The sequence below is a fragment of the Apostichopus japonicus genome, chromosome 4 (assembly GCF_037975245.1).
Source record: "Apostichopus japonicus isolate 1M-3 chromosome 4, ASM3797524v1, whole genome shotgun sequence".
Taxonomy (NCBI): domain Eukaryota; kingdom Metazoa; phylum Echinodermata; class Holothuroidea; order Aspidochirotida; family Stichopodidae; genus Apostichopus; species Apostichopus japonicus.
This window is the reverse complement of record NC_092564.1, coordinates 24,161,114-24,184,847: the sequence shown is the minus strand read 5'-3', so window position 1 is coordinate 24,184,847 and position 23,734 is coordinate 24,161,114. Positions and strand designations below refer to the sequence as shown.

Genomic DNA, 23,734 nt, shown 5'->3' with positions numbered 1-23,734 from the left:
CTTAACACATTACAAAGGGAGGTAGGTAATGGTATGTGAGGGGCGTGGTTAACACACAACTGGCATAAATTTAAGCGTGACGAGGAAAACCCTATGAAACTGAGGCAGAGACCTTATTAATGAAAAACGAAAAAAAGAAAAATAGCATATAATGGATACAGAAAAATCAATTCTTGGCAAAGACGAATAAACGAAAGCCAAGCCGAAAAACACTAATTTATTCAAAATATACATGGATCATTATTGGCATTTCATAAACTCCAAAACAAGGCCCAGTAATTTTAAGCATTGTAAGGGTGGACACTTTCTTAGTCTTGGTCTAAGTTGACCATTGAGCCTCAAAGACTGAATGGTTTTTATCCGGTTAAAACCGGCACCATGGTCCACATGAAAACAAGTCAACCTGGACATGCAGCTAGCTAAAAGACCTCTTTGAAATGCAGGTGGGAAATGAAAACACTGTTAAGTTTTATCTCTTGCTACTGAAATGAAAAAATTACTGATAGAGTTTATTCAAGCGGTGAGGTTCTTCTCTTTGACTATAACATTCTCTCTTATACCATCTGTTAAATCATTATTGCACACAATGTTTGTCTAAAAACTCACCTCCACTAACCTACCAATATGACGACCCTGTTGTTTGGACATCCAGAATCTCATTTACAGTTGCATCCATCAGGGTCTATGTAATATCAACTCTTATCTCTCATTTTCATATGCAAATTGACCACAACATTTTAGTTAAATATAAGTTTGCTTTCAAACATTGCTACAAAGCTATCACATTTTAATAGTAAGAATAGAGTTTAAAATGGATAAATTTTGAAGCAAAATAAATTCCCTACAAGGCATGTCTCACCACCCTCCTCCCCCACACCTATGCCTGTCCTAAGATATGAGTAAGTCGGAAGAACAGCATATTACCAGAATTGACTTTTTAAACTATTTTCATCATATTTTTATTATTAACCCTTCTATTTTACATGAATGTGTTGATTAGAGTTTCGGTTTTTCTAGTGAGTTGAAAATGACTTAAGGATACACCCTCAATATAATGGAATTACCCAAGCAGAAAGTTTGCATGAAACCGAAAAATAGGACCTGAAGTTGTGGCAAGGAACTTTAACCCCACACAATGGGAGATGGGAGCTTAAGGATGATTATCTGAAGGAGTATACCCTTTTACTAGTACAGGATATCAAAACTTCTACAATTATTACATCTCTAAGAAACGTCGCGTTCCATCTATAACGAGGGGTAAAAAATACTGCAATAGCTTTTCATATCTCTGAAGCGTCGATCTCGAAAAATAACGAGGAAACGGTAAAAAACTGAAACGGCGAAACTTCAAGGCGTGACGACGGTAGGACAGCAGCTGAATTTAATCTCCGGCTAAACTCGGCGCGTAGTTCTTTCCCGGCTGTTGCAAGGAGTACGTTGCATTGGCCGAATTAAATACCGCTTTCTGGGCCAGTTCCGGGTTTGGGAAACTCGCTAGGACTGTGAATTCCGAGACCGGCTTCGTACTAGGTACTTGCGATGGCGGTGTCTGAGCGGTCGGTAAGTTACTCTTTGGTATCAAGTATATCTTGGCACCAAACTGCAAGATATCCTCCAGTAATGGAAATACCGCTTGGCAGGTCAAATCCCTTGGCAACTGGCTGACCTCTAACACTTCCTCATTACCTTAAGAGAGATGGAGAAACTGACGATGAAATAGACGTAAATAATTCTAAAAGCTGTTGATGAATGGTTATCTTCTTGCTCATACCAAATGCAGTATTAACATTACCCATCTTTTCTTTTGTCTACTTCAAAAAGTGAACACTTTTGGTAAGAAGAAAAGGTCAGAGAAAAATCTAACAGAAAAACTGAGATAATTACAGATTCACTGAATTCAGGTTCAACAGATGTTTGCATTTAAATAAAAGTAAAATTACAAAAACCAAAGTTTGCAAAGGTGCAAAATTCCTGAACGGATGCGATGAGGAATGATTTCTAGCCTCAAAACATTCATTTTGCTGTTAAACGGTTCTCCATTCTCCTTGCTGTTACTGTTTAATGTTAACAAATCCTGCCCTATATTGGTTTGTACAACAACACACCTTGAAGTATCAACCACTCAGTACCAAACACTAATACAAGTATTTAACAATATATTCTGTGATATGAAAATCATGAAATGTAGTTGCTTGGTAGGGCAACATACTAATTAAGCAAAACCAGCTGATACACAAGCATACAAGTTTCACACAAGTGCATAACAACTCAGCAGCAAATTTTTTTTTAAATATAATAAAATAATGGTGATTTTCATCAGAGGCAAATTGATAAACTAGACAAACATACCAAACATAAACTGTTGCATTCAAAGTAAGAAGAAATGAATTTTGTGATATGAGGAATCCACTCAATTTCACATTGTGATCTACTGATTCAGATTAGAGTAGGGCTTTTGAAATTTATAGCAGGAGTCATGCAAGAAAGGAACACATTTAGGCAGATGTTTAGTCTTGATATGTTAAATAACAAACAATAATTTGAGTACTTGTAATATTTCTGTAGCTTTTCTGGTTTTCAAGATTTTCACCTTTAAAGTCTCAGCATGTGTTTGCCAAATTTAAACTTCGACCACTCCGGCGTACTGCCCTAAAAGTTCAGTAAAAATGACACCGTTCAATGAAATTTCAATATTAATTTTCATTAGTTTTATTGAGTTATCTGTCACTAAAAATTTTTAGTTGAATCAAATTCGCCAGATATATTAACAAGTCCGTAGATTCTTCAAACTTCAATCAAAATTTGCAAGTCCCGCCCAACAGATCATGCGCCAATCAAATCTCTCTGTTTTTTTTACGACCGTTAGGCCTAGGACTACTTTCACTTTCGTGTCTAGCCTGTGTTAGGTCCCTTCTCTTGAATACTATCTTTCTTTCGGTCTTACCGATGTAGCTTTCGAAATTGTGTCATTTCCTTCCATTGCAAAGAATAAACAGGTATTTTCAGATATTTCCTCAGTGAGATTGGGTGAAAAAGTGGACGATACAAATATATATAGGTTACATTTGTGTAATGAACATGCTGATATGGGCAGTTGCAGTGATTTTGCAGTAAATGGTTCGCGCCGTAAGGGCAACAGAAATAAAAAAAATTCTTTCGATTGCGACAGCTTTTCTCCATTAAATCCATCTGGTCAGAGTGCATTTAGAATAAGAAACATTGAATCGTTTGTTTTCTGAGATTCATCAGCAAACACGTATTGAGACTTTAAAATATGTTTAATTTGTGGAATGCACCTTTTAGGCTAAACTGATCAAATAAGTTGGTTCCTCAGTGCAAATCTTATCATATATGTTAATCCATTGTTCTAGATATGCAATTGAGTCAAGCAAAACATGCTCAAGTAACCTCTTAAAAACGACAGAACATACTTGGATGACATTTAACACCGTAAGTCTTGGACAAATTTGTAACACATTGTAAACGTATCATTCGAGTCCATAAAAAGTGTTACGTTGAGTGTGTTGTGTTGCATCTGAGGGTTCTGATCTAAGGGACTGTGAATTAGACTGCAAGGTCCAGGCATTTCAACTGATGAACCTCAGCTGTTGCTGATAGGCTCATTCCTCAAACAATTGCTACAAAATACATTTCACAAAGAATGGAAATATACGAACAGACTAGGAGAAAACCATGCGCACACACAAAACAAGAAACACTGAAAAGTGACAGGCTAAACCTGATCTAAGCAAATGCAACCAAGAATGCTCAAAGATCTATAAATGTACCTTTCTCTGCAAAGACGTTTCTAAACGGCTGTACCATGCTAGCTGGATAAGCCTGTGGGATTCTCCACAACTCCTTTCTGCTTGCAGCTTCTGCTGTCGGGATTTGACTGGGCAAGTTCGTACCGTGTAAGAGAGTCGAGGGCCTCCCGAGGCTTCCTTGAGGAACGCTCCCTGGCATAGGAGCCTGTATGATCTGATAGTTCGTTCCCACCCGGGGCGCTACGTGGGTTCCCGATAGTGATCGCGGGGGAAGGTGCGTTCCGGATAACGACCTCTGTATCTGCACCATGGGAGGAAAGGTCTGACCGACCACCTGCTGAGAAGGTGGGGGCGGCAGACCGTAATTTGCAGGCATTGTTTGTGCATTAGGGGAAGCAGGACGGATGGCATCTCTTGATGAAGATGATATTTGGCCACTTGTCAGCTGTGACTGAGAATTTGACATAAAGACTGGAACCGGCTGCTCCATATACTGTTGTGGTTCCGATATATAAACAATTTGAGACTGAGAGCCCGAGGGTGTAGCCGCAGCCCCTGGATACCCCTGCGTGAACATTGTCTGTGATTTGGCTTGGCTATCAGCCACCTGGCCCTCCTGGGCCGCCGAAAAATAGATGGGGGTGATCCCTTGCGACGGGTGGAGGGCCATCTGCTGTGATTGCACACTAGGTTGGCAGAGCTGTTGCATTGAGGACTGGGGGCTGGCTGCTTGATGGAAATGAGGCTGTTGTCCTGTGTCCATCATTGGTATATGAGGGCTGTAATGGCCTGATATCTGACAACGGAAATGCAGATCAATATACTATGATCACTATCATAATATCACAGATCATAATCACTATTACTGTATATACAGATCATAATCACTATAACAGTAATACAGATCATACTCACTATCAAATGAAAATGCAGATCAATATACTATAATTACAATCATAATATCATAGATCATAATCACTATCACAGTAATACAGACCATAATCACTATCACAGTAATATAGATCATAATCACTATCACAGTAATACAGATCATAATCACTATCACAGTAATACAGATCATAATCACTATCAAATGAAAATGCAGATCAATATACTTTAATTACAATCATAATATCACAGATCATAATCACTATCACAGTAACCCATGCACTATCACAGTAATACAGATCATAATCACTATCACAATAATACAGATCATAATCACTATCACAGTAATACAGATCATAATCACTATCACAGTAATATAGATCATAATCACTATCACAGTTATACAGATATTAATCACTTTCACAGTAATACAGATCAGAATCACTATCACAGTAATACAGATCATAATCAATATCACAGTAATATAGATCATAATCACTACCACAGTAATACAGATCATAATCAATATCACAGTAATAAGATCATAATCACTATCACAGTAATATAGATCATAATCACTATCACAGTAATACAGATCATAATCAACACACAGTAATACAGATCATAATCACTATCACAGTAATACAGATCATAATCACTATCACAGTTATACAGATATTAATCACTATCACAGTAATACAGATCATAATCACTATCAAATGAAAACGCAGATCAATATACCGATCATCATCACTATAAACTAGTTCTTGTGATGATATAACAGATTCAACTTTGTTAAAGTCTCTGATATTTTAATCTACTTCAGCAAGATATTTAATTTCAACGTTTAAACGTATTGTAGAACCATTTCCTGTGAATAGCTTAATGGTCTTTATATGTTTGTGACAGATGACCATAAGCCAATAGTTTGATATATTCACCACCTACTGAATCACACTATATAACTTATCTCTCTTGACATTTTTGAGATCTAAACTATCTACTTCTTTACAGTTATCATTCAGTTAAGTATAGTTCCCCTTGACAATGGTAACACGGAGCATTAAACTGTTACAAGAGAATTTCGGAAACACATTAATCGGCAGGCTCAGTCAAGCCAAATAGGTCTGCTTTCTCTCAAATGTAATCTTAACAGGTCAACCTTGGTGTGTCAGTCATGTACCAATGACCCAATCAAAAATCTTCAAAAAGAAAATCTTCTTTGAAACACCCCAGCACTTGTAATTTTTGTTATCTCAAAGTTGTCTGGAAGCACATTAAGATAGTCAGTCCGTAAATTAGATTGGTAAACCATGTAAGCTATTTCATATTAATGTTTTGTGTTAAGTAAATACAGAATGCAATTAAGAAGCAGAAGAATGGGTTTACACTCAACAAAATGAATGGAAGTTAACAGACTTACAATCTACAATGGAGCTTCTGTCCCCATCTGCCCCCCTCACCCCACCAACTCTGTTTTGTGTTTGACTTTGGCATAAATACCCCAATAACTACTTACCAGGATCCTTATACCCTATTAATCACATTATAGTCACTATCATAATCCCTAGCACAATTATACATGTCACAGGCACACTAACATAGCTGCTTTGAAACCTCATATACAATTACATCTAAATTTCGGGAATGAAACCAACCTGTTGGTTTTGTTGCACGGTTTGGTATGGCTGTGATAGGTCATGTGTGGACCCTTTCATGACTGCTGGGACCTGGGCTTTCATAGCCAGCATGCCGACCTGCTGATTTCCCGGTTGGGGCTGCGGGGAACTCATCTGTTGCACTTGAATATGTGAAGCGCCCTCACCCTCTTGACTCAGCATAGTCAGGTTTACAAACTGACCCTGAAGTTCTTGAAAATCCTGCGATAGAGAGAGAAAGAGAACACATTTCCTTGTTGGTATAATGTTATTCTCCCAAAGAGGGTAAAGCACAATTCTCTATTGAAAAAAGATCATTGGTTTAAGCTTTTAATGCTTTTGAAGCTTTTAATTTCTTAAGAGTTGTGACACAGACATGACTCAAAGTGAACTAACCAAAACTGGCAGAAGTAACCCAAGATGGTACAATCAGCTGACAATTGACCCTATCCACTTGCTCTTATTCAGCACAGAGTTTCACATATAATTCAGACTAGTGTACACCTCACCTCGGTTGGGACAAATGTTTTATTTACTGTACTCTAATGTCCCCTTTCAAAGTACTCATATTGGACGTATGACATGTGTGAATATCCCATTTATCTCAATTGGATTTTAAGGTTAAGAACTGTTCATACTGTCAATATACATGCTTTAAAGCATGACATAAGAGGACAGTACAGAGTGGTACTAGCATTACAAAATTCTGCACACATGACTCTTCACCTACTATTACCACCGCTTTCGACCTACACTTTTGTGTTCACAAGAATGGTTTTGAAAAATAACACATTTTCTTGAGATGTGACACACCTTTTTGGGTCACACTCAGGTGGAAAGTTATTAGATCTTTTGTAGAGAGCTCTATCAAATACTTAGTAATAATAATAATTATAATAATATTACAAAAACAGAGGAAATGAAAGACAAACCCCAGAGGCGATAGGAGGGGCCATTTGTAGGGGTGGTTGACCCTGCTGGGGTGCATATGACATCATCTGAGTGTTGCTGAGTTGGTTATCTGTGATTGGTTGAGGGTACTGGGGTATGCTGGAATGCTGGCAAGACTGGGTCACCATCTGCTGTTGTTGTTGTTGTTGTTGCTGGCTGATTCCTCCTTGTGTAAGGTGGGTCGGTTGATGTTGTTGGATAGCTGCCATTGGCTGGTAAACCATCGCTGTTCCATCTTTATTAAGATACGGTTGTCCTAAAGGAGCAAAGAAAACAGAAGAATATATCACATGGATCTGGTTATTCTACAGACCATCATTAGTAATGTTGATTATCTAGTTATGTTAACAATTATAATAAGAAACTGGTAAAAACTCTTCACACCACGGGAAAAAAAGAAACCATTTTGATTAAAATAAAGTTCAAGTTAAAAGAAACAATTCCCATCAAATACAAACTGCATACCATATGGGTTGATCTGTTGACAATGGAAACTGTGACTGATATTACTAGTTTTTCTTTTTTTCTTTCTTACAAGGTCAGTCGCTGTGACGTTCACAGATAGGAGCCTTCTGAGAGGATTTGTCGATTACGAGAAAATAAATTTGAATGTGAGGGATGCTTACCGCTTTGAGGGTTTACAATGATACAGCCCGGAGGAACACTCTCAATATTTGGTGCTATGAAGAGGACGGGCTGCTGCTGCGCCGGTAGACCACTCTGGTTCCCGGGAATGACGGGCGCCATACAGAACTGTCCGGCAGGGGGAGCTGTTGATGGGATGGTACCAGACCAAGATACGTTCACACTCTGGCCACAAGGTGTACTGTCGGTATTTATGAGTGGCTGCTGGCTTGGCTGGCTATAACTGGAGCTGGATGGTGAAGCCACTTTGTGATAGCAGTGTGGTATAGTACTGTGTGGGCTACCACCATCTGGGTTCTCTGTATAAAAGAGAAGAGTAATGGAGCAAATTATGACTTAAGCATGCACTACCTTCTTAAAGATATATATCTATATCTATAACAAAGAGGTGTGCGGACTATTCAAAGTGCGATGCAAAATCAATTAAAGCATTGATGGGTTACCAACTATGACCCCTGTGACATGGGAAACTAGTAATACATAGCAGTGAAGCATTGGAAAATTTATCAAATTCAATCCAATCTCTCAGCGATGAACCTAATGCACCACTACCAAAAAGGCCAATAAGCTGTTGTTGACCGGCTGTCAAGTTCTCAGTGATATGCTTAACATAAGGGTGTTACTAATGTCTACATCAGAATATTAAAAAGTACATGTGATGAAAAGAGGTACCAACCAGCTAACAATAATCATTTAATCAGTCCAAAACTATTGTGTAAGGTTAACCACAAGTACTCTTCTACCCATTCAAATAACTGATGTGCATTTCTTGCTTTATATATAGGAGCATTAGTGTTATATGTAACACAAGACTGAGTGTACTGTCTCCCAATTATTCTAACTGATTCCCATTATTTAGACTATCACTCTGTGTAGTGTGTAAACACCACCAAGTATCTACTATTACCCAGAATGGTGCAATCAGCTTCTCACTCTCCCAGGGCATCAGTTTCAGCTTGGAGGTTAATATGCAAATTTAGCTGACCCCTGGTGACCCCAAATGACCTTTGACCTCCACCAAAACCAATAGGTTTCTTGCACTTAACATGTCACAACTACATACTAAATATGAGATTGGTCCAAGCTACCCTCCTTGACATAGTGTACAAGGTTTTCACAATTTGACCCCTGGTGACCCCAAATGACCTTTGACCTCCAAAACCTTCTACTCAATGTGGTACTCCTACACACCAAATGTGAGACTGGTTCAAGCTTCCCTTCTTGAGATATCGTGTTTACAAGCGAGGCATCACACAACAAACAGCTGTGTTATACTTTTTGACACTGAGGACCCCATTGATTTTTCCATTGTTCAAATTCACATACCCTAACCTTAATAATACCCCTTAACAATAGAATTCTTGCAAGGACCTGGTGATTCTTTAGAAATCACATCCAAGGACCTGGATTTTCTTTTGTTCAAGTCCTCAGTCAGAATACAAAACAAACACAAATTACACATACTCATCAGCCTGCATGACTGCAAAGGTTAAGATTATCATCGAAACCAAAAATGTCCCACTTGAAGGCTAGGTAGATCTGCTCTGATTTTTCGAAAGCTTAGACTGTATATCTTTTTGTAAGAGTACCAAATTTTGCAAGATTGTGAAATGCCGTTCTGTTGCTCACCAAACTAGAAATGTAGTCAGTACCGTGTGGGGCCCCCCAGGCATTGTGTTGGCCCCCAGACGGTACACTCCAGACACAAACAGTTGCTCAATGCACAACATTTACATACCCTGTATTTGCAGCTTTGTGTTACTACTCGACGAAGCTACGCTGCAACTACTGCGGCTACTGCCTCCACTTTCATCTCTCATGAGTATGTTACTCGATATGGAGGTACCAGCAAAGCTGCTGGCTTTAGTGATCACCGGTATGTGAGGTTTATCTGAACCACTGCTGTCTACACTACTCCAGGGCCGGTCCTGTTTCCAGTGGTAGCTAGAGTCATCTGAGGTGCCACTGCTTTGACGACTATTAAACTGAAGAATTGCTTTCGGCCTGGGATGGAGGAGAAAATTATTCATTATTATTTACCAGTACACTACAAGCATAATCATGCTACATAGTTGTATATATAACATTACATCCCAGATACTCTCAAATACTAACGCAGGTAAAATATGCATTATGAATGTAAAAGACATGACATTTCCACAACTGTCACTTGCAAGTGATGCTGATACCACTTTTGACATTCTAACACATGACTTTTATTTCCATGATTTTTCCATGATTTTTCCAGGTCTCAAAACTAAGAAAGTCACATTCAATGTGACCTGGAAGGAGATCTCTATTCCCTCTATGCAATATGAACAGTGTTCGACTTATGGCCAAAAAATTGCATAGCAACAAATTTCGACAATTGCTATACAATATTTTTGTTGCATAGCAGTTCCCCAATATTGAATAGCAGTTTTGAAATTACCACAAAACGGACCAAATGTTGGCGATCAATGTATTAACTAGAAAATGTTTGTTTATTATTATTATTTATACTAGTGTTGCTACGATAATCGTTTTCAATATCGGTATCCGCCGATATTTGCAATATCGGCAGCATATCGGTATCGGTAAAATTTTGCCTAATTGCCGATAACAGCAAACCGATATTGAACTTTTCTTTTTAACAGCAGAGCTACCTGTACTTATTTATACTTGCAATGATTTGTTAATCTGCCCAAGACGATCCATTTCTTTAGCGTCAGTTAAACTCAGATTCATTTTCGATTAATATCCATGGAAACCTGACTCTCCGTAACATCTAAAAACACGTCTACGGCGCGCGAATATAACCAATGACTTTCGTGAACCTTGGCCTACACACAGCATTAGTGCAGCATATATACACTGTACTAACCATTCATATCAATTTCTTTTTTTATTTAAATTGTCACGAAACTGACAAGTTAAAGTAGCTATATTATGTTATAAAATGAAAAAAAGATTTAATCTGTCTTTCAATCTTTAAAAAGTGCAACTTACACAACTTCCGATATTATGAAACAAACAACGTTTAGCAAAGCCCCGTTTCTAGACTGCCTAACAATGAATAGCGTGCACTATGCGTACATTTTTACAACTGCAGTGTTTAACCCTATACCCAACTACTGTACCACGGTACATGTGCTGCGAATTTTCCCAGGTACCTTCCCAACAACTGTGAGCTCATCCCCTGTGTAACACCTGTTTGTTAAAGTTTTTTGGCACGTTGCCAGGGAGTTTAGTTACGTGAGATCCGTAACCGCTGAGGTGGTTAGGCTATTTGCTTTACACTTAACTATGGTAGGATAATATTTTTTCAGGTTTTTTTTTCGCTATACGGTCAAGTGAATAAGTTGTACATTGAGTATAAACTCAATAAATTATAAGTTCTACATTGTGATCGACAGTTCGTAAGTTAAGGTTTGAGTGTTTGCTCCCAAATCTCACTAGGAATTTGTATCGCACCAATCGGCACAATGTGCGATGCTGATTTGGAAACGTCTCGCAAGTTTGTCGTTTTGGATCGCATTTTGCGATGCGATACAGGAAAAATCGAACACTGAATATGAAGATATAGATAAACACAAAGCAATTAAATGTATAAAACAAACTAAGGAAGAAATGATCCAATGACTCAACCAAACAAACCATCAATCAATCAATATCGTATACCTACCTGGAAGGAAATATCTACTCCCTCTACGCAATATGAAGATAAAGCTAAACACAAAGCAGCTAAATGAATAAAACCAACCAAGGAAGAAATGATCCAATGACTCATCCAAACAAACTATTAATCAATCAATATCGTATACCTACCTGGAAGGAAATATCTACTCCCTCTACGCAATATGAAGATAAAGCTAAACACAAAGCAGCTAAATGAATAAAACCAACCAAGGAAGAAATGATCCATCAATCAATCAATCAATAATGTAATTCTACCTTGTAGGAGAATCCACAGTAAGAGCCTCTTGTGAAGTTGCCGATTGCTGCTGCAAAAAAAAATGAAAAAGAAGGGTGAAGTGTAATTTGACATAATCTGCTTGCAAATACATAATTACCACATTGTTACTTTGATGCATTAATGTTACCAGATCTCATATTTTTGAGGTATTTTCTTTACTTTTCAAAATATAGGTAAGGACTAAGCCCATATTGCCTTTTACAGTGGATGTGCGGAGGCCAAGTAAGCACAATATGTATGAACTTAGTACTTATGTGTACACTGGAGTAATAGTATGCCCTAGTATATACTTTAGTACTTATGTGTACACTGGAGTAATAGTATGCCCTAGTAAATACTTTAGTACTTATGTGTACACTGGAGTAATAGTATGCCTTAGTAGATACTTTAGTACTTATGTGTACACTGGAGTAATAGTATGCCCTAGTATATACTTTATTGCTTATGTGTACACTGGAGTGATAGTATGCCCTAGTATATACTTTAGTACTTATTGTGTACACAATAGTATGTACTTTAGTACTTATGTGTACACTTGAGTAGTAGTATGTCCAAGTATGTATGTTAGTACTTATGTGCAAACTGAAGTACTAGCATGCCCTAGTATATACTTTAGTACTTATGTACTTGAGTAATAGTATGTCCTATTATGTATTTTCGTACTTATGTGTACACTTGAGTAATAGTATGCCTAGTATAGATCTTAATGGTGTGGAGTTACAGGAGGTCTTTGTTGAAAGAGACCTAGGTATCTACATTGACTCATCTCTGCAACCTTCTTAACATTGTCTTGAAGTTGCTAAAAGAGGTAATAGGGTTTTAAGTATGATCAAGAGGAACTTCAGTTTTCTGAAAGAGGACATAGTTGTTAGGTATTATAAGCTGTTGGTTAGGCCTCATCTGGAGTATGCTGTGCAGGCTTGGAACCCATATTTAGCTAAGGACAAGGAAGTACTCGAGAAGGTCCAGAGGAAGGCTACTAGGATGATTAGTTCCTTAAAGGGTGCTCCTTATTATAGGCGGTTACAACTGATGAATCTCACCACACTGGAGCTTAGGAGGTTACGTGGTGACTTGATTCATGTTTTCAAGATTGTGTATGGTTTTGACAATTGTAAGAAAGTTGTACTTGCAAGTAGTGTAAATGGGTTTAAAAAAGCTTTGGACAAGAACTTTAAGCATTGTAATCGGGTCTGAGTGTTTGTGTCTTCAGTTTTTTTTTCTCCTATAGGGTCCTTGATGGGGACTTGAGTGTCCCTCCTGATCCTATTTTTCTACTAAACTAAACTAACCTAAACTAACCACTTTCATCCTACAGGAATATGAATCTCTGTTTCAAAAACATCAGCCTCGAAAATCATCTTTCACTTAAACCATTACTCCAAAGTCACAAAACCCTGAATCCTCTGACATGTTACACGATATCATTAAATAAAACAAAGACTCTCACCGATTGGTTGAATATCCTAGCTCTGACCCGGTCGTACCTCTCCTGGCGCTCCTCAAACGATTTACTTTTCTTGTCATCTTTAGCGAACATGTCAGATTTTTCCGACTGGTCCTGCGGCCAAAATACATTCACATAATAACAAACTCAGAGAGGGCAGCAAACATACAACTACGCTATCATCTTCTAAACAGAACGAAAGTGAACCTTTCGATTTTGTTGTAAATTTCGTTTCCAAATAAAAGGATTAAATGAAGGAAATGACCCACTTTATCAAATATTTAGGCATTTCTTAAAGATTTTAGGGTAAATACAAATCAAGAAATCGCAGCCTGAGTCACAAAACTCTCTTGATTTTCTCCTTATTTTGAATTATCCGAGGGAAATTTAAATTTCTTAACACAAGCCACCTTTCACTTGGATAAAAATAAAAATGATATCTATGCAACATCTATGTGATTTATACTACATACAGCATATTTTTTTAATTTTCCCTCCAACCCCACCCCATCCCCCTCCCCCACCCCACCCACGACTCCCAAGATGCTTGTGTCAGAATTCATACCTAAACTACATAATTGGTTTCTCTTGCAAAAGGAAATGTTGGTAGATAGTCAAGCAAATTGTTTCAGTGTCACAAAGTGATATTGTTAATAGCTCATAAATATATTAATATCTAATATTAAGAATCTACTGTTCTAAAGCAAACATCAACACTCGCACAAGAAACAAGTTTGTGACAGAAATACCTTAGTGTAGAGAGAAACTCGAGGCAGAACAGTTTCTTTTACTTTCGATAATAAAAAAGTGGTGATGGCCTACGCACCACAACTTGTCCTATTCCACGAATGAAAACCAAGCTTCAATATTTCAGATACAATATCTTTGTTTTTTTAGGGGGGGGGGGGTTAATTCTCTACTCACATAATAATCCTTGTCTTCATAACTGGCTGTGTCTCTCTTTAGAATACGTCGAGCAGGGCCGTCTAATCTGTCTTCATGTATGTGATCTTTAAACTTCTTTTCAGGTCTTTTGGGTCAAAATACAATAGGAAAACAAAAAGATTTGAAAAAGAAATCAAATAAAACTTCCTGATATCTGAACAGAAGGAAGTCGAAGAAGTCTACATTTCCGGTTCTTGAGTCAAAGGCAATAGAAAAAGTCATATGCAGTTTATATCAGTTCAAGAATGACAGATACTTTCAAATAAAATGGTACCTACAGAAGTTCATTGCATATATGTAAGCTCATATTACAATTGATAACAAAATATATATAAAACCCAGCAAAACCTATAAAATGAATGAGTGGGATTATCACTACTCCTCCCCTACTTTGCTGTCATTAATACATAAAAAATATATATCAAAAAATATATAATATTACAAATATATAAATATAATAAAAAATACATAAAACCCAGCAAAACCTATAAAACAAATGAGTGGGATTATCACTACTCCTCCCTATCATTAATACATGAAGATAAACTTTAAATTGTCAATGATGAGCTAATAAATACAGCAATAATAATAAAGATATGAATGGTTTACATCTTTCTAGGTAATCTGGTTTCAGGTTAAATGTAGTTGTGCTAAAATGACTAGTGCCGAACTGCAAGGCTTGGCAAGTACAACTACAACCACATACTGTGCAGAAACCAACATGTCAGCCACGATGCTTCCTAGACAAAAATAAATAAATAAATACCCATCTTATCAGGTTGAGCATATTATACATACATTTTGTAGATATTTCATTTTTAAGGAACTTCCTGTTTTTTATTAAATATTGGCAACAAATTAAATATAATGACCAAATATGAGATTGGTCCGAGCTTCCCTTCTTGAGATATCATGTAATTGGACCCCTGGTGACCCCAAATGACATTTTACCTCCCCAAAAACAAGAGACTTCTTCTACTCAATGTGGTATTTTCTTACTGTGGTTTTTCTCTGTTGATAATAGAAAGCATCTTTCTTTTATTACTTACATTCTAGTGTTCGCAGTTTTGTTGACGATGACCGCTTTTCCGGTCTGATCAACGTTATGATCCAGACCAAAATAAGCTGCCACCCTATGCACAATCATTCGGTGGTACGATGACATCGGGGCAAATTTTTTCTCAGATGCACTGCAAACAAAAGAAACAAAGGGATCTGCATTGTCTTATCATTAAAAGCTTGAGAATAACAGAACAACAGCCAAATGCCCAAAAATCATCTACGCAGCGCTATCCAAGGAGGAAAATATTCTTACATAAACGACTGGATTTTTTTTTCACAGAGCACAGAGCACGTTGTTATAATACAGTGGAAGCATAAATTTACACATATAAGACAATTAACTCAACAAACACACAAAGTAATAACACCAAGAGCTTTCAATTGTCACAAAAATATGATCAATCCCTGAATCTACACAGTAAGTTGAGTAGTTAAGGTGTCTTCCAAATAAACAGGTTATATATTAGTATAGTTACTGGAATTGGATTAGTTATGTATCCCACTTATTAATACTAATCTAATGATATCATTTCTATCTACCTATGTTATCTCTTCCATTTCCAGTATTCCACACCGATAGCCATTTTAACAACAATGCAGGAAATTCTCTTAAATTTTCTTTATTACTTTTCTATCAAACTTGAGCAATTCAAGGCTGAAACTATGACTGTTCAAGTCTTCTTTGCCATTGTGGTCTCACTACACCAGTCATTGTTTGGGAAATTTGGTTATAATGTCACTCTCTTTACAAAGAACCAGAATTAGAGGGCAGCAGATAACTGAGGTTATGTGAGTGTGATAAATTTAGACAGACACTGCCAATGTGGTCTCACTTCACCAGTCATTGTTTGGGAAATTTGGTTTTAATTTCACTCTCTTTAAAAAAAAACCAGAATTAGAGGGCAGCAGACAACTGATGTAAGTGTGATAAATTTAGACAAACAGCGCTGGTACATCGCCTTGTTGATAATTGGAATGCATAACCTGACTTTGTTGTAAGGAGTCTCTCATTCTGACCAGAATTAACAAGAAAACTCACTTCACCCAGAACGTTTAATTATCAAAAGTCAGGAAGACTAGATTAATTCTTAATACATGCTGTGAGACAAAATGAACACAATGGGAGGTTCTGAGACTTACTTTGAATGAACTAAATCAGCCAACTCCTTCTCTAGGTGTAATAACATTGTCCTGTCTTGAGGCTTGCGTAAAGTATCCACTATAAACTGATGCAGGTTGACACCTTTAGAGTCGGTGAACTCTTTTTCTTGACTAGGTTCTAAAAACAAATTAAAACAAACATGCTTTTAGTAACGATACAAAATATGACAAATTGAATGCAATATTTGGTCATTTCGTTGTTTTACGATAGAGAGTTAAACTGATGATGAATGCATAGCTCTCAGACTGATAAAATGGATGCAAATATCAGATTTCAACCCTTTGACAACATCTTCAAATTCTAACAACATCAGAAAATTTGCAAGGTTTATGTACATATTGAACCTCTGAATAATAAGAACAAAATTACTATCACTACAGATGAGTAAATTTCTGGCTATTAACACATTAAAAGTTTCTTTCTTACAGTGGACATAAAGATTGTGTCACTGTTTTGTTTTATATTGAGCAGGCTACTCTTCAGCTTAATATGAAGGCATTGATTCTGAGCCACTAATTAACTTGACTAGTTTCCTTGCAATATTTCAGTCGTCACTGTATCCATTTTTCTTTCTTAGTAATTGTTCAAATTTGTTAACGTCAACAATGTTGCAATAAGCCACCAAATGTGGCGAATCACTCGATTTTAATGACGACTGAAGTCTTAAGAATAGAGGCCAGTGATTCTCTGTGAGGGTACATCTCCATACATGGGGAATGATTTAGCTATATAGCCTATGTGTTAATCACTCGTTTTATAAGGTTACAACAACACATCACATACCTCCCCTTGGGCACCTCCCTTGATTAACGATGCTTGGACTGATCCAGTAATGAATACAAACAACGTATCACAAGCTACACCAAAATACAACAGAATCAACCAACGTCCTTTCAATATTCTCCAAAAATTGTAAATATGACACACCTCTAGATAATGCCGGCTCACTTCTGGCTTCCAAACTGGACTGTTTAAAGAGCGGGTTGAGAGAAGGTCCATCCCCACTGTGCTGGTGCGGAAATCTACAAACAGTTGGTGGATCAGACTGCAAGAAAATGGAGTGGTCGTACATCATTATTAATACCTAATTGGTCCAACCTGTCTCGTTCTGTCCAATTATCCATGAATGCTTTAGACCAGTGGTGGGCCAACCTGTGGGCCACCAGAAGTGCCCACAAAGACATAGGATCATTCAATATGTGATTACCCAATGCCCACTTAGAACTGTGTACTCAATTCTTAGTGTGTATAATAGCATATATAATTCAACACTAATTAAAGATTACATATAACTATATTGAGAGCTACAGGCTAGAACCATAGTGGGTTAACCTCTAACCAAGGTGGGTTAACCAAGGTGGGTTAACCTTTAACCATGGTGGGTTATGTTAAACTTTACTACATGGTCTGCAAATACAATGATACATAAGTTATGACCATCTATGCAAAAAACAAAGGTTAGCAACCCCTGTGTAAGAAAAGTCTTAAACATCGTAACAGAGCGAAACATTACAGCATAACATAAAAGCTGCAATTGAATACACCAAATTTTCAAAATATCGGGGTACAGAGCTTACAAACAGAAATTAACCAAGAAAATGAAATATTTTTATCTCTCTCAAAGAGGTTTCCTTTGACCATGTCATGTTTGTGTTTCATCATAATAACAAAGAGCTAATTCCAAAAAGAAACCCAACAGGTATTGCATGGAGAGGGTCAACTGAGGGCTCACTTGCCAGGGTTCACCTAGATGCATCTGTGACTTTGACTCTTTGATCACCATTTCAGGTAAACGAACTGACTATTCACACTCTACCTTACTTACCATCATCAAATACACACATACCTGTTGAATATGGATGGCAATGTCAGGGGTGGGAGGTGGAGAAGTGTCATCAGAAACTGGCTGGCTTCTAGGTAAAAACTTGTTTCTACCATTTGACCTCCTTCTGGTAACTACATTCTCCAGGGGTAAGGGCTCCTCTTGGCTGGCTTGCCTCGTTAACCTTGGTATACTTGATTCTAAATTCTCTTCTGAGACTTTAGTTCTAAATAATGGCGGTTTCTTCTTTGGTTTTGTGACGGCACCATGCTTGCCCTGTGAATCTTTATTGATGTCTCCCTTGGCAGCGGCAGATTCGACGTTAGTGTGAGTTTTTGTTACAAAATCATGTCCAGTAGATTGAGTCGTTGTCATTGCTGTTGTCGATGGTTCCTTCTCTCTTCTCTTAGACGACTTTGGAAACCTTCCCGAGTCCTGTTTCTTGGACTCTGCCGTCTTATCTTTCGGTAGAGGGAGTGTCCTGCTTTCGTCCGATGATACATCTTTCGGTGCTTCCTCGCCAGAAATCACGTGTGAAGAATGAACTAGTTTATCTCTCTTCTCTGGAACAGACTCCAGTTCTTCCATAGTGACTTAACTATGGTAAAAAGGAACTGAGGTCAATCCATCTGAGAAAAAAAGAAAGAGAAATCAGAAATGCAATAAACATTTCGTTTATTTTGTGATGATTTCACGGGACATTGTACGACCAAAAAGTCACCGGTATCATTGCAACAACTTTAATTGGTATTAATGGTATAGGGTACAATGGATCCAGGTTCGCTTTCAGAATCATGATCAGCAGCTCTAGGCACGATAAGGGAGTGCGATGGTTGTGTGCAGACAGGTGCGTGGAGAACGAATGATATATATCATTGCAAACTGTCTCAGAAGTTGATTAGAAATAAAAATCAAGCATTTTGCAGGAAAAATTTAGTGCTTAAAGTTTGTATAGTTTTGAAGGCTCTTAGTGTTCCCATATAAATACTATGGTTCTTGTGTACAAGAAACTGCTATATATATATATATATATATATACATCTTCGCACTTGTGTAGTAATTTGTCCATTTTGCATAGCATTTTGTGATGCGATACCTGATTTAATTATTCATTGTACTGTGCAAATTGTGAAATGAATGCGACCAGCTGCTTTCCAATATGGTCATTCTTTTGTAAAAACATTTCATCATATTGGACAGCACCACAGTGAAGACTACCACCATTAAGGAAGTCCTAATGATACAGCCCACAGACATTTGAATTGGTTGTAGGGGTACTTAGAAATGACTGTTTTCCATTTGTAACTCCACTTTCTTGGAAGTGAAGCTAGGATATACAGACTATAAATTTGCTACCTAATTGAGTTGGTCACCACATTTTCCCTAAAAGAGATTACAGATTACCAATGTTTCTGTCACATACAATATGACTTCAAAGATCTTATTGAATATTTGGCTGATCATCTATCCTCAGCTGGATGAAGTGAACCGAAGAAATATTGATGGGCGTACTCTTCAGAACTAGTTTAAATGCATCTGCAACCCTATGTATACTTGTGACCTTGCAATGAAGAAATTTCTCCCCCAAAATAAAATTAGAGAAGTACTTATTGCAAATAATTGCAATCTTAACCAGAAACCAGCTGGGTTACCTTAAAAATGAAACTATAAACAAGTTGTATTTCTTTGTACATTCCTACTACTTGGACCTTTTGCAGTAACCTAATGATAAACATTAGAAGCATTGTGTTCATACTAACGGTACAGTAGGTAGGTACTTTTTTCCATGAAAACATATAATTCTACTATAGTCTATCTTGTTAACAGTAGGGCCTAACCAGGAAACTTTTTTTTGCATTCTGTGGAATATTGAGGCCACTATCTTGGAATGATATTGCAGACTTTAGCGCATGCGTGAAGTAAGGAAATTTTAACTTGCTTAGTGCAGGTTGTGACTGGAGACCTTTACAAGTACAGAGCTACGTAATTCTGGCATACATGTATCTGGATCAAAATTCAATGAAATCAAGAAGCTACGGGATCAAACGGAATCATAAATCAAAATCAGAGTGAGGGTCATAACCAGCTAAAACTAAGAACATTTGTGCTTTTAATCTTAGTACTATGCATGTATAAAGAGGTTCATTGTCTTCTAGTAATAGGATGTTTCAACATGACCAGACAGGCAATTCACAGCAGAACTTAAACTAAGCTTAGGCCTACCATATATTAAAACAATATTCCACTTCACATGAGTTTGGGTACAGTACATCCTGAAAGTGTTGTGGCCCTTAGGCCTAGGCTAGATTGTGTACAAACTCGGGCCCACTTGGCCAACAAGATCCATAATGATTCATCATGGATCAGCTGACTATACCAAATAATGGAACCTATTATATGACTGAGTGTCAATGCATCTTAGGCCTAGGCTAAAGCGACTTTCACACTAACATAGTGTTACAAACGTAACTTACCAGGATTGTGTCTATCGCATAACGTTAGGGATTTTCCCTATCCTAACGTTGGTAAATGAGGAACCTAGCCTTGTTCCATTGAATTATGTTTTTCAACCCTTCAATTCTTTGCCAGTACTAACGAATAAATGTATAAATCGTCACCCTAAACCATTCTTACGTTTTTCTTCAACAGCTTTAACCGATCACCGTCGTCAATGTTACATCTTTCCTCAATCTCGATGAATTTTGCGCTTGGGAAGGATCGTGTTGGTCCAATCACACAGTGCGTAGGCAGGTAATAGATCACTAGTTTCCACAGCATGTATCTCTATGTGAATGTATATGTACAGCTGATTGTAGTCATCAGCCTAGGCCGCCGAATAGTACTGCAAAAAGTCAATAAGCGGCTACGTAATTACCGGCTTGAAAGTGTGACGTCATGACAGCGCTCAAAACAGCCTGCTTTTCGAACCTATATGAGGCGGCGCGCAATGATATAGACAAAGCGCGCTTACTAATGTTCTCGTACTTATAGTCTATGCGCATATTTCAGCAGAAGACTACGTGCATAAAACACACTACTTTGAGAAATAACGATAGTAACACAACAAAGCTCTCAAAATATCATCAAATGTCCAGTTCCTAACATGAAAGCCTGTTAGACCATGCCCCGAATATAGACTAGACTAAGCAAGGCCCTACATGAATTTTTTTGTCTGAGTTTTATTCTTTCTTGTACCTTTCACGGCGTCAAACATATGTTTATATGGCATTTATTTCCTTTTTCCCAGTTTTTTTTTTTGGAAACGCCTACACGTGAGTGTGATATGTGGGTGGGTGGATTGGGGGAGGAAGTGGGTAGCAGGCTCATTCGGATATAAGACGCTTCGGTTATTAGCTCAAGGGCATTTTCATCTACTTAAAAGGATAATTCAGAGGAAATTTTCTTTTGACATATGGAAGAGTTGAACGTATGCTAAGTATCCTAGTGAAGATTCCTACATCAAACAATAAAATGATAAATAAAGAAAAACAGAACAGATTTTGTTGTCCGTGTCTGATTGCTTCAAGTTCACTTATAGTACAATTTGTGACAATTTTAATTATAATTATCTCGATAACGGCATTCATAAGAATTGCTAGCTGAAGAACATGATAAGAATAAACATCTCTTTCAGTTAGTGAAAAATCATTTTCCTCTGAAAATATCCTTTTAATAGCAAGAGTTGCAGAATATACTGAGCACACGAGTCGACACAAACTTCACTACCTTGCTAGAACAGAATATGTTTTTTCCCCTTCTCGCTGTTAGCTGCAGTCACTAACATGCACCACAGACTCGCATTCGCTGAAAAACTGTCCGATCGGCATTTTTCTTATTTTGTTGGTGTTCTTGAAGGGTGTTGGGACGGAGGAGAGGCACATACTATTTAGATACTTTAATACCGAATGAGTTGTATTTTTATCTAACGTTTAGACAAAAAAAATAAAGAAAAAATAGAGGGATAAAAGAGAGAGAGAGAGAAGAAGAACTTAGAAGAAGAAAGACAAAGACTAAAAAACTCAAAATAGTGGGTATATCAAATGTGCCTTGTTACGGGAAGTTGGGAAACCTTATGGACACACATTCCACTCCAAAACTGCCCTGGATCCCCTCCATACACAAAAACATCCCGGTTCACCGAACCATACCATGCACGGCACTTTTACCATCGAATCTTGCGTTCATTCTACACCACAAGGCATTTATATATAGACAATTTGTATTATATTTTATTGTTTTGTATAGTACGGTATGATGGTAAGCCCACGGGGAGTGTTAATGTTGGTTCCTTTAGTAGTCATGTAGGCCTACTTCTTGACTACTCCACAGGACTATCTATCCTGACACCCCCCCCCCCCTCTCATTGCCCTTCTATCGGTCCCTTGACGTGGCAATGCGTGTTCATAGTTCTTCTGTGGTAGAACTAATTGGTTCAATCACAACAATACAGCCATAATTGCACACGTCAACTGGTATACAAGAATTTACGCTGTTTTGACAGTATATAGTTTTGCTCACAATTAAATACGTGAAAATCTAAGAGCGTTATTTGTCGTGTATACTTTAGTGAACTATTTAAACAAGAGCGGTTCATTTTACAAATAGAAGTTCAGCGTTCCGATCCTTTGTATCAACTAAAGTGCTGACGTCATTACAAATCTCCATGGTTACTTCTACTCGATATGAGTTTCGTTTACGTAAGGGTACCAAAGTTTGCTTAAACTTTACCACCACTTTACCACTCTTATATAAGTTATAGCGTGCCAAAGTAAGCTGCAAAGGTATAGACAAGACGAAACACAATGTACATTGCCTGATGAATTCTTAATCCCGATTTACATGTTGATAGTAACATTATCATCAGGTTCCATTTTCGGGATGTTCTTATTGTTTGTTTGTTTTTCTAAGGCAGAAAACAACCCGAGGTAGTATAGTGAAAAAAGGGCTAAAGAAGTCCAAGAATCATCACTAACAGACTTTTTTTTCCCTTCAAAATTTGGCTAACACTTTCAGACATAGTAACAAGTTCATTGATTTGTATTTGTCGTTGAATCTATAGTTCTCTGGAATAGCTCTTTAATTCATTTGGAGGAAACATAAAAGTGTCAGGTGGTTTGGTTAGAACATTTGGCCTTTGTGTTAGTCCTACACCACAGATGAACGATATATATATATATATATATATATATATATAGCACTCATTTCCCCCACAAAATGGACATGATTGCCCAGTTGTAAACCATATTATATGGGGAGGGGCTGGATTGCCACAGACTAATAGTATGTTAATAGGGGATTTCCGATGACGACTTCGGAGGGTGTCCACACACTCCTTTGAACGATCATATATTTTACCAAAGTGCAGTTCACCCATACGATAGGGCATTGGGGGTACATATCTAGGTAAGCCCATTACCAGTCACACGAGCATA

At 37.5% G+C, this 23,734-nt stretch overlaps 1 protein-coding gene across 3 annotated transcripts; it reads right to left on the bottom strand.

Moving 5' to 3' along the window:
* Positions 1–202: 202 nt before the first annotated feature.
* On the bottom strand, positions 203–21,155 carry LOC139966878 (uncharacterized). 3 transcript variants are annotated; one of them, XM_071970331.1, is made up of 14 exons: positions 20,937–21,155; positions 18,327–18,931; positions 17,408–17,525; positions 16,459–16,597; positions 15,306–15,446; positions 14,236–14,341; positions 13,315–13,425; positions 11,843–11,889; positions 9,648–9,913; positions 7,891–8,208; positions 7,246–7,520; positions 6,314–6,535; positions 3,789–4,563; positions 203–1,686 (listed from the first exon to the last, which is right to left on the bottom strand). In XM_071970331.1, exons 2-14 carry the CDS (start codon positions 18,888–18,890, stop codon positions 1,382–1,384), a joined length of 3,387 nt encoding a protein of 1,128 aa, XP_071826432.1. In that variant the 5' UTR covers positions 18,891–18,931; positions 20,937–21,155; the 3' UTR covers positions 203–1,381. The 3 variants fall into 3 exon arrangements, with proteins under 3 accessions (XP_071826432.1, XP_071826429.1, XP_071826430.1); XM_071970328.1 differs by having other exon boundaries at positions 11,843–11,892; positions 20,937–21,154; XM_071970329.1 differs by lacking the exon at positions 20,937–21,155 and adding an exon at positions 20,777–20,930 and having other exon boundaries at positions 11,843–11,892.
* Between the last annotated feature and the right edge of the window lie 2,579 nt (positions 21,156–23,734).